A 12,095-nucleotide genomic window follows, 5' to 3' on the forward strand; every position below is an offset into this window, starting at 1 on the left:
TATAAACTGCTGAGTCTTTTTTGCACCTTCTTTTTCTGTAGCAGAAGAATTAAAGTGATGTTGAGCTTCATCATCACTTGTTAAATAATAATATAACTGTAATTGTGACTTTTGGCTGTTTTTCTGCTCAGCTGTTGTGTAAATGAAATGATTTCAAACAGTAGGAAACAAAAAGGGTTTCAGTTTGTCACAGAGAGCCACAGAAACGGACAGATGCTGTGTTAATGTTTTTATTCAGTTCAGACTCAGAGACAGTCTCATCATTTTAAAGTGAACAACAGATGTGTTTGAATGCAGCGTGTGCTTTGCACCAGCCAGCTGAGCAGCAGTGTGCAGCTCTGAAGGGATTCTCAGGAACAACCTGAACGCCTTTCCTCCGCTGCAGGACTGCAGCGCGTTCTGCTCTGAAACCAAGTCTTTTTAAGATGATGGACAAATGTTTTAATGTTTAGAATAATTTGCATAAGAGGTTTTTTCAGCATTCAGTTCATTTTTAATTGATTCCAATTTCTTTGCCGTCGTCAATCAGCATGAAAAATGCCGGTTGCTTCCCAGGTCGATTCCGGTCCCATTGAGTCCAGCAATCGGGCCGGCGGCGGCGATGCTCAGAGGGTGGAGCTGAGAGACGCGTCGATTCTGGATCACAGAGATCTCATTGCTCTTCATGGCCAGACTGCTGGTGATAGCCGTGGCGTAGCGGTTCCAGAACCCCGAGTCCACGGCCCGGTTGGCCAGGTCCTTCTGCAGCACCAGGGCCTCTCCGCCCAGCAGCGCCAGCGGGTTCTCCAGCGACAGCCGGCGGCCCCTCCGGGCCGGGCCCCCGCTCCACATGTGGGTCCCCATGTGGACCTGAGGAGGACGGAGGGTCAGTGAACGCATCATTCAGAGAACTGCAACTGCTGCTCATCCATCCATCCATCCATCCATCCATCCATCCATCCATCCATCCATCCATACATACATACATACATACATACATACATACATACATACATACATACATACATACATACATACATACATACATACATACATACATACATACATACATACATACATACATATCCAATAAATGTGTAGACTTGATAAGAAGAAATCTATTTCACATAAATGTTCTATTACTTATCATTTTGGATGTGATTTTATGTATCTACATTTTAATATATATGGGTAAAAATCTTTGGATTTAATTTTTTTGATATTTCAATTTTTTCTTTTCATGTTTTTAACCTTTTCTCTGAGCCAGGGAGCTATAGATCAGATCTGATTGGTTCAGAGCAAAAGTAAGAAGTACAGAAGAAACAAAATAGGAAAACAGTCAAATTTGGAAACTAAGGAAAGAGGATAAACTAAACTAAGGAAAAAAAGTCTGGTGTAAATTGATATTTAACAACAATTTATATTGGAAAATGCAAATTTTAAAAAAATTGCCATTTTTCTTTCAAATTTGCAAAAAAACGTAGTTTACTACGTAAACTAAGTTTACGTAGTAAACTAAGTTTTCTAAGTATTTATTGGATCTCACTAAGGTGAGAGTCTTTCCCTCAGTTACAGTAATGATGTTGCTGCACATTATATGGTGCGTTCACACCAAATGCGTCTGGTTTACATTCAAAGTAAACCAGAGGCGCGTTGAGGGCCCGTTGCGGCGTGTTTGAAGCGTTTGGAGCATTTGACACATCAAGGTGTCCAATGTGTCCGACAAAGAGGCCGCGCCGGCGACGGAAAACAATGGCTGGAGTGATTTTGTCGCATCTGACGCGCCCTCGGCATGCCTGCACATTGAATGTAAAGCAGACGCACGAAATGCGTTTGGTGTGAACGCACCAATAGAGTTTCAACAGAGTTTCTGACAGGACGGCATACCTTCAGGTTGCCCTTCGTGGTGAATGCTCTCCCGCAGACAGAGCAGACGAACGGTTTCTCTCCAGTGTGCGTGCGCTCGTGAATCTGCAGGGCGCTGGCCGATGAGAAGTTTTTCCCACAGGCATTGCAGTTGTGCTGTTTGGGCGTTCGCCGGGGAAGACCGAGCAGAGAGGCGGCCCGAGGGCTGCTGGCGGCCGGGTAAGACGCAGAGATGTTCAGGGTGAATGGAGGCAGGTGGTGGACGTCCATTATGCCGTTCAGCTGAGTCTGGCCGCTCACTTCAGCTTTAGCGGAACCAGAGGACGAGCCGTGGATCAGGCTGGAGACGCTCTGATCTGTAGCTGAAAGCACAGAGCGAACTGTGAGAAGATGCAGTGTTTTCAGGATGTTGACATCAAGACACGTGACATTAGTTTTACCTCTCTCTCGGCTCAGCTGGAAGGACACTCTGTACTGACTCTCGTCCTTCAGCCAGGCTTTGCTTGGATCTGGTGCTGATGTTGGAGACTGCTCTCTCTTCACTGGAGCAGCCAGAAGCTCCTCCTGCTTGCTAGTGTCAGCGGTCTGGAGGAGACTGATTGCCAGGCCTTCAGAGACACTTTGAGGAAGAGATGTTGGTGCATGTGGAGAACGGGAGGATTCAGATGCATGGGGGCTGTTTTCCATATTTTTCTCTGATGAAACACCATCAGCACTTTGCAGGCTGCTGACTCCATCTAAAAGTGTTTTGTCAATGAAGCAGTGGTTCGAACCCACTGAGGTGTCAATAATCCTCGTTTGGCTGTTCAGGACTGCTGCACCTAACAGTATGGACTCGGATTTTAGAGGAGATCTGCAGTCAACGATGAAGGGTTTAAGTGAATTAATATCCTCCTCCATGTTTTCTTCCTCCTCTTCCTCATCGTCCATAAAGAAATCATCAGTGAGTTCATTGCCGTTACTACTGAGACTTTCGTAGCTGTCCATGTCCTGCAATCTCTCCATCATGTCGGGTATCTGGCCAACCATGTGCAGACGGATGTGCTGCTGCAAAGCCACTGCATTGGTGAACTTCTTCTCACAGATTGGGCATGAGTGCTGGACCTGAACCGGAGGGGTTTCTCTGTGGACGGTCACATGGGTCTTCAGGTTCCCTTTGGTGGTGAAAGCCCGGCTGCATACTTTGCACTTGAAGGGTCTCTCGCCGGTGTGGACTCGGTAGTGCATCCTGAGCGCGCTCTGACAGCTGAGGATGCGGTGGCACAAAATGCACTGGTTGGGGTCGCTGATCTTTTTGTCGATGTTCTCCACCAGTTGCTGAAGCTTCGAGGTTTCGGAAGTTTGCAGAGAATCTGTGAGGTGCAACACAGGTGGAGAGCTGGAGGCAAAAGATGCTGAGGTGTTGAGTTCTGGTGTGGTGGCCCGGCTGGGTGTCTCACCAACTGGGTCAGCCCTTGGTGACTGAGTGTGGCTTAGAGGCAGCTGGACCCCATCTGTTTTCAGTATTTTGGAGGCATCAGTTTCTGGAACAGGAGAGAAACCTGCCTCGATGCCTCGCTGGTTTAGTGGATCAGATACACATTCACCAGGAGCTGCCTGGTAGGGAGACTTAACTAATGCTGGTACATTTACTGGGTCAGTAGAGCCTCCAACTCTGGGGATAGTGGAGGAAAGTGGGAGAGCTAGAGTGGCAGGAAGAGTTGCTACCAATGGCTTGCTGTCCAACCACGAGGAGACAGGTTTTTCTGGAGTGACAGACATACCGTAGGGAATCCCAGAGCTGGTTGGCACGTTGTCCAGATACTCTGGCACAGGAAAGGGGTTCATCTGGACATGAGGATACTTATCTTTGTGCCTCTGGAAGTGCACCTTTAGGTTCCCCTTGGTGGAGAAGCGGTTGCCGCAGATGTTACATTTGAAGGGCCGCTCCCCTGTATGGGAGCGCAGGTGGATCTGCAGGGCACTGTCGCTGCCAAACACTTTGGCACAGAACCGACATTTATGCTTGAAGAAGGATTCCTCTGGGCTGGGCTTTGCTTCAAACAGAGGCAGGTTGGGAAGTTTGCCTTTCCGTTGCTTGATGAGAGCTGCCAGGGGGTCAAGTGCGTTGGCTGTGGCTACAATGCTGGCCAGGGGGTTGGGGAAGATGACGCCACTGGGAGGACTCTGAGGTAGAAACGGCAGGCTGGAGGAGGAGCTACTGATGCTGCTGGAGTCACTGCAGGGAGGAAGCAGCATACTGCTGCAGATGGGAGGGGGAGAGCTTTCTGGGCACGAGGACATCAAGGCGGACTTTTCACAGAAAGAGTGTGACGGGAGACTTTGTGGCTTTTCAAGCACAGCTGGTAAAGACACAGCAGCCTGTCCATTAATGGAGGAGGGCATAGTTCCTGACAGAGGCAGGATAGGAGGAGGGATGACTCCTAGGTTGGAGTCCAGAGCCACGGGCCTGGAAGCAGGGTTTAATGCTGCTTGTGTCGGCTGGCGCTTCATGACAGCGACCTGGCTGCAGATCTGCTCAATGAGCTGCAGCTGATGGACCTGCTGCTGCTGCAGAGCCAGCAGGTGCTCCAGGATTACAGGGATGGCTGCTGAAGTGGCCTTCTCGCCCAGACCGCTGCTCTTCATCCCCTGGGAGAACTGGGCCACCGCCACCCTGGTGCTGTGGAGGATCTCCAGGGTGACGTTGGTCCCCGGCATCCTGCCGGCTGCAGACGCTTGAGAGGAGTCAGGAGGAGGGGGGCTGGGCGCCTCCAGCTCCAGAGCTTCATCCCAATCCCTCCTTTCTTCTAATTGGTCCAGACTGTCGTTGTCATTGGCCAGCTCGAAGGCAGCGTCCATGGACTCTGCCGCTGAAGAGTTGCTGGACGCTACGCTGGGAAGCGGGGACGCCTCGCCTGGAGACTCCTCAGGAAGATCGTCCTTCACCACCAGCACCATTGGCTCCTCTGTGCAGACTCCCTGATGCCTGATCAGGTCAGTCCAGGTGAAGAACTGAGCACAACACCTGGCACAGATGTGCATCTCCTCACTGCTTCTGCTTCCTTCTCCAACCTCCACAGTTAGGCCGACAGCTACTAGGAGGAAACACAGGAGTCAGGGAGGAAAAACTCATCATTCATTACCATCTCTTCACCTTTTCATTTCTATCTTTCAGGTCCGTCCATACTGAGGCTCCTAACCCAGAACTGTTTAAGTTACTGAGGCTGGAGGTCAGTTTGAGGTAGAGACCTGAAGAGGTTAGGAATACCAACTGGTCTGGATTCTTTCACATTACAGGAGATTTCTGGAGTCAGAAAACCCAATGAGATCTACCTCTGCATCTGGGCCTAACTACACAGAACCTGGGGATTGTAGAGTTTTGTTGAAAAGCAGAGCTTCAAGCTTCAGTTCAGGAAGCTGCTGTGCTTCACCTTCCCTTCTTTATCTGTCATGTTGGCTGAACAACACATTTAACTTGCACTTTCATTTCATCTGACCTTCCATCATTACCTGCTAAATTATCATGGATAAAAATTAACTCTAACATGTTTATATCCACATATCTCTATGATGTTTATGAACGTAGACAAAAAGATCCTGAGACCCTCAGTGTTTCCATGTAAACTGGAAATATGCACTAGAACTTACTGGGAACCAGCCTCAATGCAAGGATAAGCATGTTAGGATAATTGATGGTTGGATGAATTAAAATCCCTAAATAATCCAAATTTTTAGCCGCTCTGATGCTAATAGTCAGGCTTGTGTCCTTTTTGCTGGATGACCGCATGCAGTCACTTTTTGTAGTTAAAGGCAAATCCTTTAGACTCCTTCAGATTTGATGGTTTTCTTCCATGAACCCTGGTCTTTGGTGGAATTCACAGATTTTCAGTATAGGATTCAGGATTTGTGTAGGCCAGTCAGTAATGTCCACCCTGGTTTTCTGCAGACAGCTCTTCACCAGGATTGATGGATGTTTTGGATGGTTGCCATGTTGGATGGTTGCCATGTTGCGTGTTTTATGGTTGTCATGTTGGATGGTTGCCATGTTGGATGTCTGCCATGTTGCATGTTGGATGGTTGCCATGTTGGATGTGATGCGCCAGATTCTAATTTGCTGCTGACTTTTTGAAGTTCCCTTTCAAATCTTTGCATGTCCTTCTTTCTTCATTACTCCTTCAGCCTTGATGAGGTTCCCAGTATCCCCACAGGATGATACTTCCACCTCCATGTTTGACTGTTCTTTGGGGTAAACCCTATCCCTTCTTTGTCCCAACTCTACAGCTGTGCTGTGGTCTGAGCAAAGTAAAGCACAAGCCTCAGTTTGCAGTCTTTCTCCAGGTTTCCTGGGTGTCCGTTGTTCTGGCTTCATGGCTTCTCCTCTGCAGAAGAAGAGTTTCTCTTGGCCTTCATCCATTGGCCAGTCCATTTCTACAAAGGCTCAAAAGCCTTTCTGATTGGACACAACAGTTCCTGGTGGATGTAATTATGAATCATCTCACTAGTTTTCTTTTCAGAGTCTTTGAATTCTTTCACCTCCTCCCTCTGCCAGACTGGTTGAGTACTGTGTGGCTCTGAATTTCTAGATGAAGCTTTTCTCTCCACTGCTTCACTCTTGAAAACGCTGCAATAAGTTTGTATATCTTTCTGCTGCTTTGTTATCATGAACAATTCTTTCTCTCAAGTTTAAGTTGAATTCTTTTGCTTCTGACATGATGCTCTCTCAAGTAACAGCTCAAAACCTTAATGAGGATTTTATCCATCCATCCATTTTCTTCCGTTTTATCCGGGGTCGGGTTGCAGGGTAGCAGCTTCAGAAGGGAGGCCCAGTCTTCCCTCTCCAGCCTCTTGTTCCAGATCCTCCAGGGAATCCCAAGGCGTTCCCAGGCCAGTAGAGGAACATCGTCCCTCCTGTGTGTCCTGGGTTTTCCCCTCCTCCTGGTGGGACCTGAACTCCTCACCAGGGAGGCGTCCAGGAGGCATCCTGACCAGATGCCCCTCAACTGGCTCCTCTCAATGTGAAGGAGCAGCGGCTCTACTCTGAGTCCCTCCTGGATGACTGAGCTTCTCTCTAAGGGAGAGCCCAGACACCCTACGGAGAAAACCCATTTCGGCCGCTTGTATCCGCGATCTCGTTCTTTCGGTCATGACCCAAAGCTCATGACCATAGATGAGGGTGGGAACGTAGATCGACCGGTAAATCGAGAGCTTGGCTTTTTGGCTCAGCTCTCTCTTCACCACGACAGACCGGTACAGCGCCGCTTGACGGCAGATGCTGTGCCAATCCACCTGTGGATCTCCCGCTCCTTTTTTCCCTCATTCGTGAACAAGATCCCAAGATACTTGAACTCCTCCACTTGGAGCAGGACACCCCCCTGACCCGGAGAAGGCACTCTACCCTTTTCCGGCTCAAGACCATGATGGCCTCGGATTTGGAGGCACTGATCCTCATCCCGGCCGCTTCACACTTGGCTGCGAGCCGTTACAGCGAGAGCTGCAGATCACGGCCCGATGAAGCCAAAAGGACCACATCATCCGCAAAAAGCAGAGATGAGATCCTGCTTTTTGCTCTAGACACCTTGGCTGGTCTAGAGATTCTGTCCATGAAAGTGATGAACAGAATCGGTGACAAAGGGCAGCCCTGGCGGAGTCCAACTCTCACCGGAAATGAGCCCAACGTACTGCCGGCAATGCGGACCAGACTCTGACACCGGTCATACAGGGACCTGACAGCCCGTATCAAAGGGCCCGGTACCCCATACTCCCGGAGAACCCCCACAGGGCTCCCCGAGGGACACGGTCGAGCGCCTTCTCCAAGTCCACAAAACACATGTAGACTGGTTGGGCGAACTCCCATGCACCCTCTAGGACCCTGGCCAGGGTGTAGAGCTGGTCCAGTGTTCCACGACCAGAACCAGAACCACACTGCTCTGAGGATTTTCTATTCTGTAAAAATGTAAGATGACCCTTGGTTTGACCTTGATTGATTGATTGATTCTGTGAGCTTTACCAAGTGAAAGAACATGCTTTGGCTAAACGAAATGTCAGTTCTTAAGGGTGCTAATATTTTTGATAGTTGTATTTTTTTAACTTTTGTTACAAGAATTTCACAAAATAAAAACTAAGATGTCTGGAAAAGCTGTACTGAAAAATCATTTATCTGTTTAATGGCACCTGAGAAATATTTGAAAATGATTTTTAAATTTCATAGAGGAACTAATAATGTTGAGCTCAACTGTATGTTCAGATTGTTGCAGTGATCTCATGGGTTCTGACTCATTTCGAAGACATAAATCAGTACTTTGTGGTGATTTACTGTCGATGTTCCAGTTTATCATCAAAATGTTTCAACCTGCAAATGACCAGGAAACAAGAAATATGAAAAATGTTTTCTGGAGTACATGATCTTATTGTTCTACATTCATTAACTTATTTTCATTCTCATTAAAGAGAAAAAGAAGTTCTGCATATTTTACAGCTGACCTAACTGTCATGTATGTTAAGTTATGATTTTACTCAATTCGTCTGAGTTGCACAGAATAGAAATATTTTCAAACTATTTGAAATCAAGGAGTTTTGCATCTATCATGCAAAACTCCTGATTCACATTTATTTCTTCCAAGAAGTGAAAACCTTCTTGTTTTAAAATGTTCCAGACATTTGAAGCTGCTTCATTCTTCATCCTTCAGGCAGAAAAGTCTCTTTAGCTGCAAGTTTGTTGCCTCAGATCAACAGCTGGTGACTGATCCTCATAGTGTGGAAACACACGTTTATTTTCAGACATGTAGAAGTTATGTTTTATTAAAATTGAATGTGAAACAGAATCTAAATATTTAATCTAAACTGTAATTGTTTATCTGCTTCATTCATATCACAGATATAATCTTCCCCAAACTGCTTGTTTTAAACTTTTCATAATCCAAATCCAACATGAGCTGCTGCAGCTGTGAAAAGTTCATAATAACAGTCTAGAAATGAAAGAAAAGTTTTTAAGCCACTCATGTAAATTATCAACGCCAAAAATCGATGGATTTAGCCGACATGCCTGCATTCAGACACATAATGAAATGTCGAGCTTTGCATTGATTTTCTGTGCATTTACATAACTCAGTATGCAGTTTGGACAAATGTTGGGATGGTGTCAATAAAGCTGCAGATTTAAGTCTTTGTACTGGTCCAAAACAACGCGCCGCCTGCTTTTCAGAATCTGGGCCGTTTCAGAGTCATTTCTTTCATTCCCAGAGTTCCGGTTCTGCACCAGGAGCAACTTGATCGGATCTGAGTCTGCAAATGTTTTACTTCTTTAGACACCAGAAGGCCATCAGCTGAAAATGAAAGAGGAAAAGCTCCAAACAAAGCCTGCAGGTCCGTTCTCCTGTCCTTTCAATTTCAGCATCTTCATCTCATTTTGTCAATTATTCCTGCAGCTGATTTTTGATGACTTATGCCAAGATTTCATAATTTCAGTGTTGCATCTGTTCAGACGTTGCTCCATTAGGAAACAGACAACAGAGCAGATGGGAGGATGAGCTGAATATTATTGCTTCATGTTCTGCAACTTCAGAAATGATGGTTTAGAAAAATGAGGACAAAATGTGAGAAACATGCAGTTTTCTTTAATCCTGGAAGATTTTTGGAAAATTGAGTTTTTCCTTCTGGAACAAGATATAAAATGTGTTCTTTGGCTTAAACACACATTAGTTTATAGTGATTTAATCTAAGTGTGTTGATGTAAAATTTAACAGTTAGTTGCTCCATTCAGTCAGATCAGCACAGACTGAGTTTAAATTGAAGGAAAAGTAGTAAAAAGGGACAGCTTTCAGCTGTTTCCACAGCAGAGCCGAGCTGCAGCGCTAAACTCATCCGAGGGAAATAATCAGAGCTCTGGAGTCTCCAGGTGGGTGGTCCGAACACTTTCATCGTTTCAGCTCCACATTTTCTCTCCAAGGTTTGGGATTAATTTCCACAGAAAACAAAGAAAAGATCAGGTTTGATTTTAGCCTTTAAATCGGTTTCCAAATATAACAGGAATTTATTTCCAACTGCTGTGGCCGGTCAGGGCAGCAAACACGTTTAGGGCTTCTTCTTCATCATCCTCTTGGCGTCAAGAGATGAGAGCCGGACGTCCTGGAGCTGCAGCGCGGCGTGGGCCCCGGGCTCCAGAGGGCCACGCTTCACACACACTAACTGTGTTTTGATCCGGACACGGACCGCTCGTCACTCCCAGGGAGAGGCGGACAAAGGTCAAGTCAGCGGGCCGAAGAGAGGCCTTCCTCTTCCTCCTCCCAGAAATAAAGATGTTAGATATGATTCTGAAAAAAGCCCTGAAAAATCTGGGATTATGACCAATAAATTACAAAATCTCAACTCCAGGGTTATGAGTAAATTAATTATTATAAAACTGAACAAGGAATACAAAATATTCTGTAATTACTAGAGATGATGCCTAAAACGTTTCTGAAATTTAAACAGTTTGTTTCATTTAGCAGATTAATTAAATAATTTAATATAAATAATGCAATTTAATCAGATTTTTATGAATTTGTACTCCAAAGTTTAAAATATGATCCAGCGTCACTGAAACTGCTCCACATTAAAAAAATTTAAATGATTTAATCATTTGTAAATAGTGAGGTGTAATTATTAGCAAATTAATCTGTTTCTTAATGTAAATAAACAACAGTAACCAGAGACACATTTTAATTTCATTTTACTTGAGAGAATCGTTAATTATTCAGCGGAGGAACTGAAATCAGTTTTCAGAAAGAAAACATTTTTCTTTCTTTTTTATTTATTTTATTTTAATTATTTATTTTTACAAATTAGACAAACATTTTAGATAGAAAAGAAAGAAAATTAAAACTAATAAAGGACTAAATGTAGCATTAATTGTCCTGGTAAAATGTTGCTGTTGGAAAAAGCAACGAGTTTATCAGTTAATCGAAGAAAACAAGTTTTTTAGAAAAACTTTTTAAAGTCAAGAAATAATGGATTCGTTTGTTATTCTGACACTTTTTGCAGTGGAAACATTTCGCATGAACGCCTGACCTCCTGCCCCGGACTCTTACCCCTCCTGCCCCGGACTCTTACCCGTCCTGCAGCGCGCTGCGCCCCGGCTCTCCTCTTCCTCCTCCTCGGAGCGGAGCTGCTGCGGCTTGGCTTGCTTTCGGCGGGACATGCTGCGCGCTTCGCCGTCTCCCGCCGGAGCATGGGGCGCTGACTGGGCGCCTTCAGGGCCAGCGGGGTCGGTGAAATAGGCTGCGCGCTCGGCGGCCGCTGAGCAGATTGCGCATGTCAGGGTAATTATGATGGAGGGGGGATCATGCTGGCTGCGGCTGCAGCTGCCCTCCGGTGGGTGATTGGCTGCGGTCCATGCAGCTCACGGCAGATATTGAAATGAGGGTTTGATCATAATTAGTTCACTTCCTGTCCGGTGCACGGCGGGTTTTACGCACTGCTCCGCGGGGCTCCGAACCGGGTCACTCCGAGCTGGACCCGAACTCCTCAGCAGGTCAAACCTTTGTCCTGCTTCTGGCTCCTACTGAACTCCAGCCGGATCTTCTCCTCTGAGCTGCCGGAGTTAAACGGGACGCAGCCCTCCGGACGGCTGGGTCCGGACGGTTGGGTCGGAGCTCAGAACAATTCCCATCTGAAGCAGGCCGGAATCTCCTGAAACCAAACAGGAGCTACTGACTTGATCAGGTTTCACTGGCTGGGTGAAGAGGCGCTCAGTCCGCTGCTGGATCCCATCCCAGACTGCAGCCCGGGGGGAGTGAGGCTCCGGCGGGCCGCGCTGCCCCCGCCTCCAGGCCGTCATTAGCTCTTCGGAGGCCGGCTGCGATAGGCTGCTGGAGCCGCTGCTTCACTTCACACCAACTCCCACCAGCTGCCCCCTACAGCCTGAATGCGGCCCCTCATTTGCACAACTAAATGGGATAACAATAATAATAATGTCCAATCAGCAACTTTTAAACCAGGCTAATTAATTAAGCAATGATTGATAAAACTAGAGAGAACCCGCTGATCCACAAGGAGAACAGGCAGACCGGGTCGGAATTCGAACCACAGACCTTCTTGCTGCAAGGCAGCAGAGATACCAACTGCACCACTGTGCTGACCTGTAATCGTTCAGTGAAATCTAACAGTTTAAAGTCTCTCAGTGAAGGACTGTAGAACCGGGTGGTGTCTCTATCCTCCTGGTTCTAGTCAGAACCCCAGCAGCAGCGTTCTGGACCGTTGGGTTGTCAATCAGACCTGTGAAGACGCTGCTG

General features: G+C 46.6%; 1 protein-coding gene across 2 annotated transcripts; it reads right to left on the reverse strand.

Annotated features, from left to right (window-relative positions):
* Positions 1–214: 214 nt before the first annotated feature.
* On the reverse strand, positions 215–11,627 carry LOC102236964 (sal-like protein 3). 2 transcript variants are annotated; one of them, XM_023345341.1, is made up of 4 exons: positions 10,915–11,627; positions 2,286–4,919; positions 1,867–2,207; positions 215–849 (listed from the first exon to the last, which is right to left on the reverse strand). In XM_023345341.1, exons 1-4 carry the CDS (start codon positions 11,000–11,002, stop codon positions 526–528), a joined length of 3,387 nt encoding a protein of 1,128 aa, XP_023201109.1. In that variant the 5' UTR covers positions 11,003–11,627; the 3' UTR covers positions 215–525. The 2 variants fall into 2 exon arrangements, with proteins under 2 accessions (XP_023201109.1, XP_014330111.1); XM_014474625.2 differs by having other exon boundaries at positions 2,286–4,922.
* Positions 11,628–12,095: the final 468 nt, after the last annotated feature.

The sequence above is a fragment of the Xiphophorus maculatus genome, chromosome 13 (genome assembly GCF_002775205.1).
Source record: "Xiphophorus maculatus strain JP 163 A chromosome 13, X_maculatus-5.0-male, whole genome shotgun sequence".
Taxonomy (NCBI): Eukaryota; Metazoa; Chordata; class Actinopteri; order Cyprinodontiformes; family Poeciliidae; genus Xiphophorus; species Xiphophorus maculatus.

Coding starts and splice junctions, on each gene's coding strand:
- LOC102236964 (XM_014474625.2), bottom strand. CDS start 11,002: ATGTCCCGCCGAAAGCAAGCCAAGCCGCAGCAGCTCCGCTCCGAGGAG. Junction 4,923..10,914: donor CGCAGCGCGCTGCAGGACGG/GTAAGAGTCCGG, acceptor GTTTCCTCCTAG/TAGCTGTCGGCCTAACTGTG. Junction 2,208..2,285: donor CCAGCTGAGCCGAGAGAGAG/GTAAAACTAATG, acceptor CTGTGCTTTCAG/CTACAGATCAGAGCGTCTCC.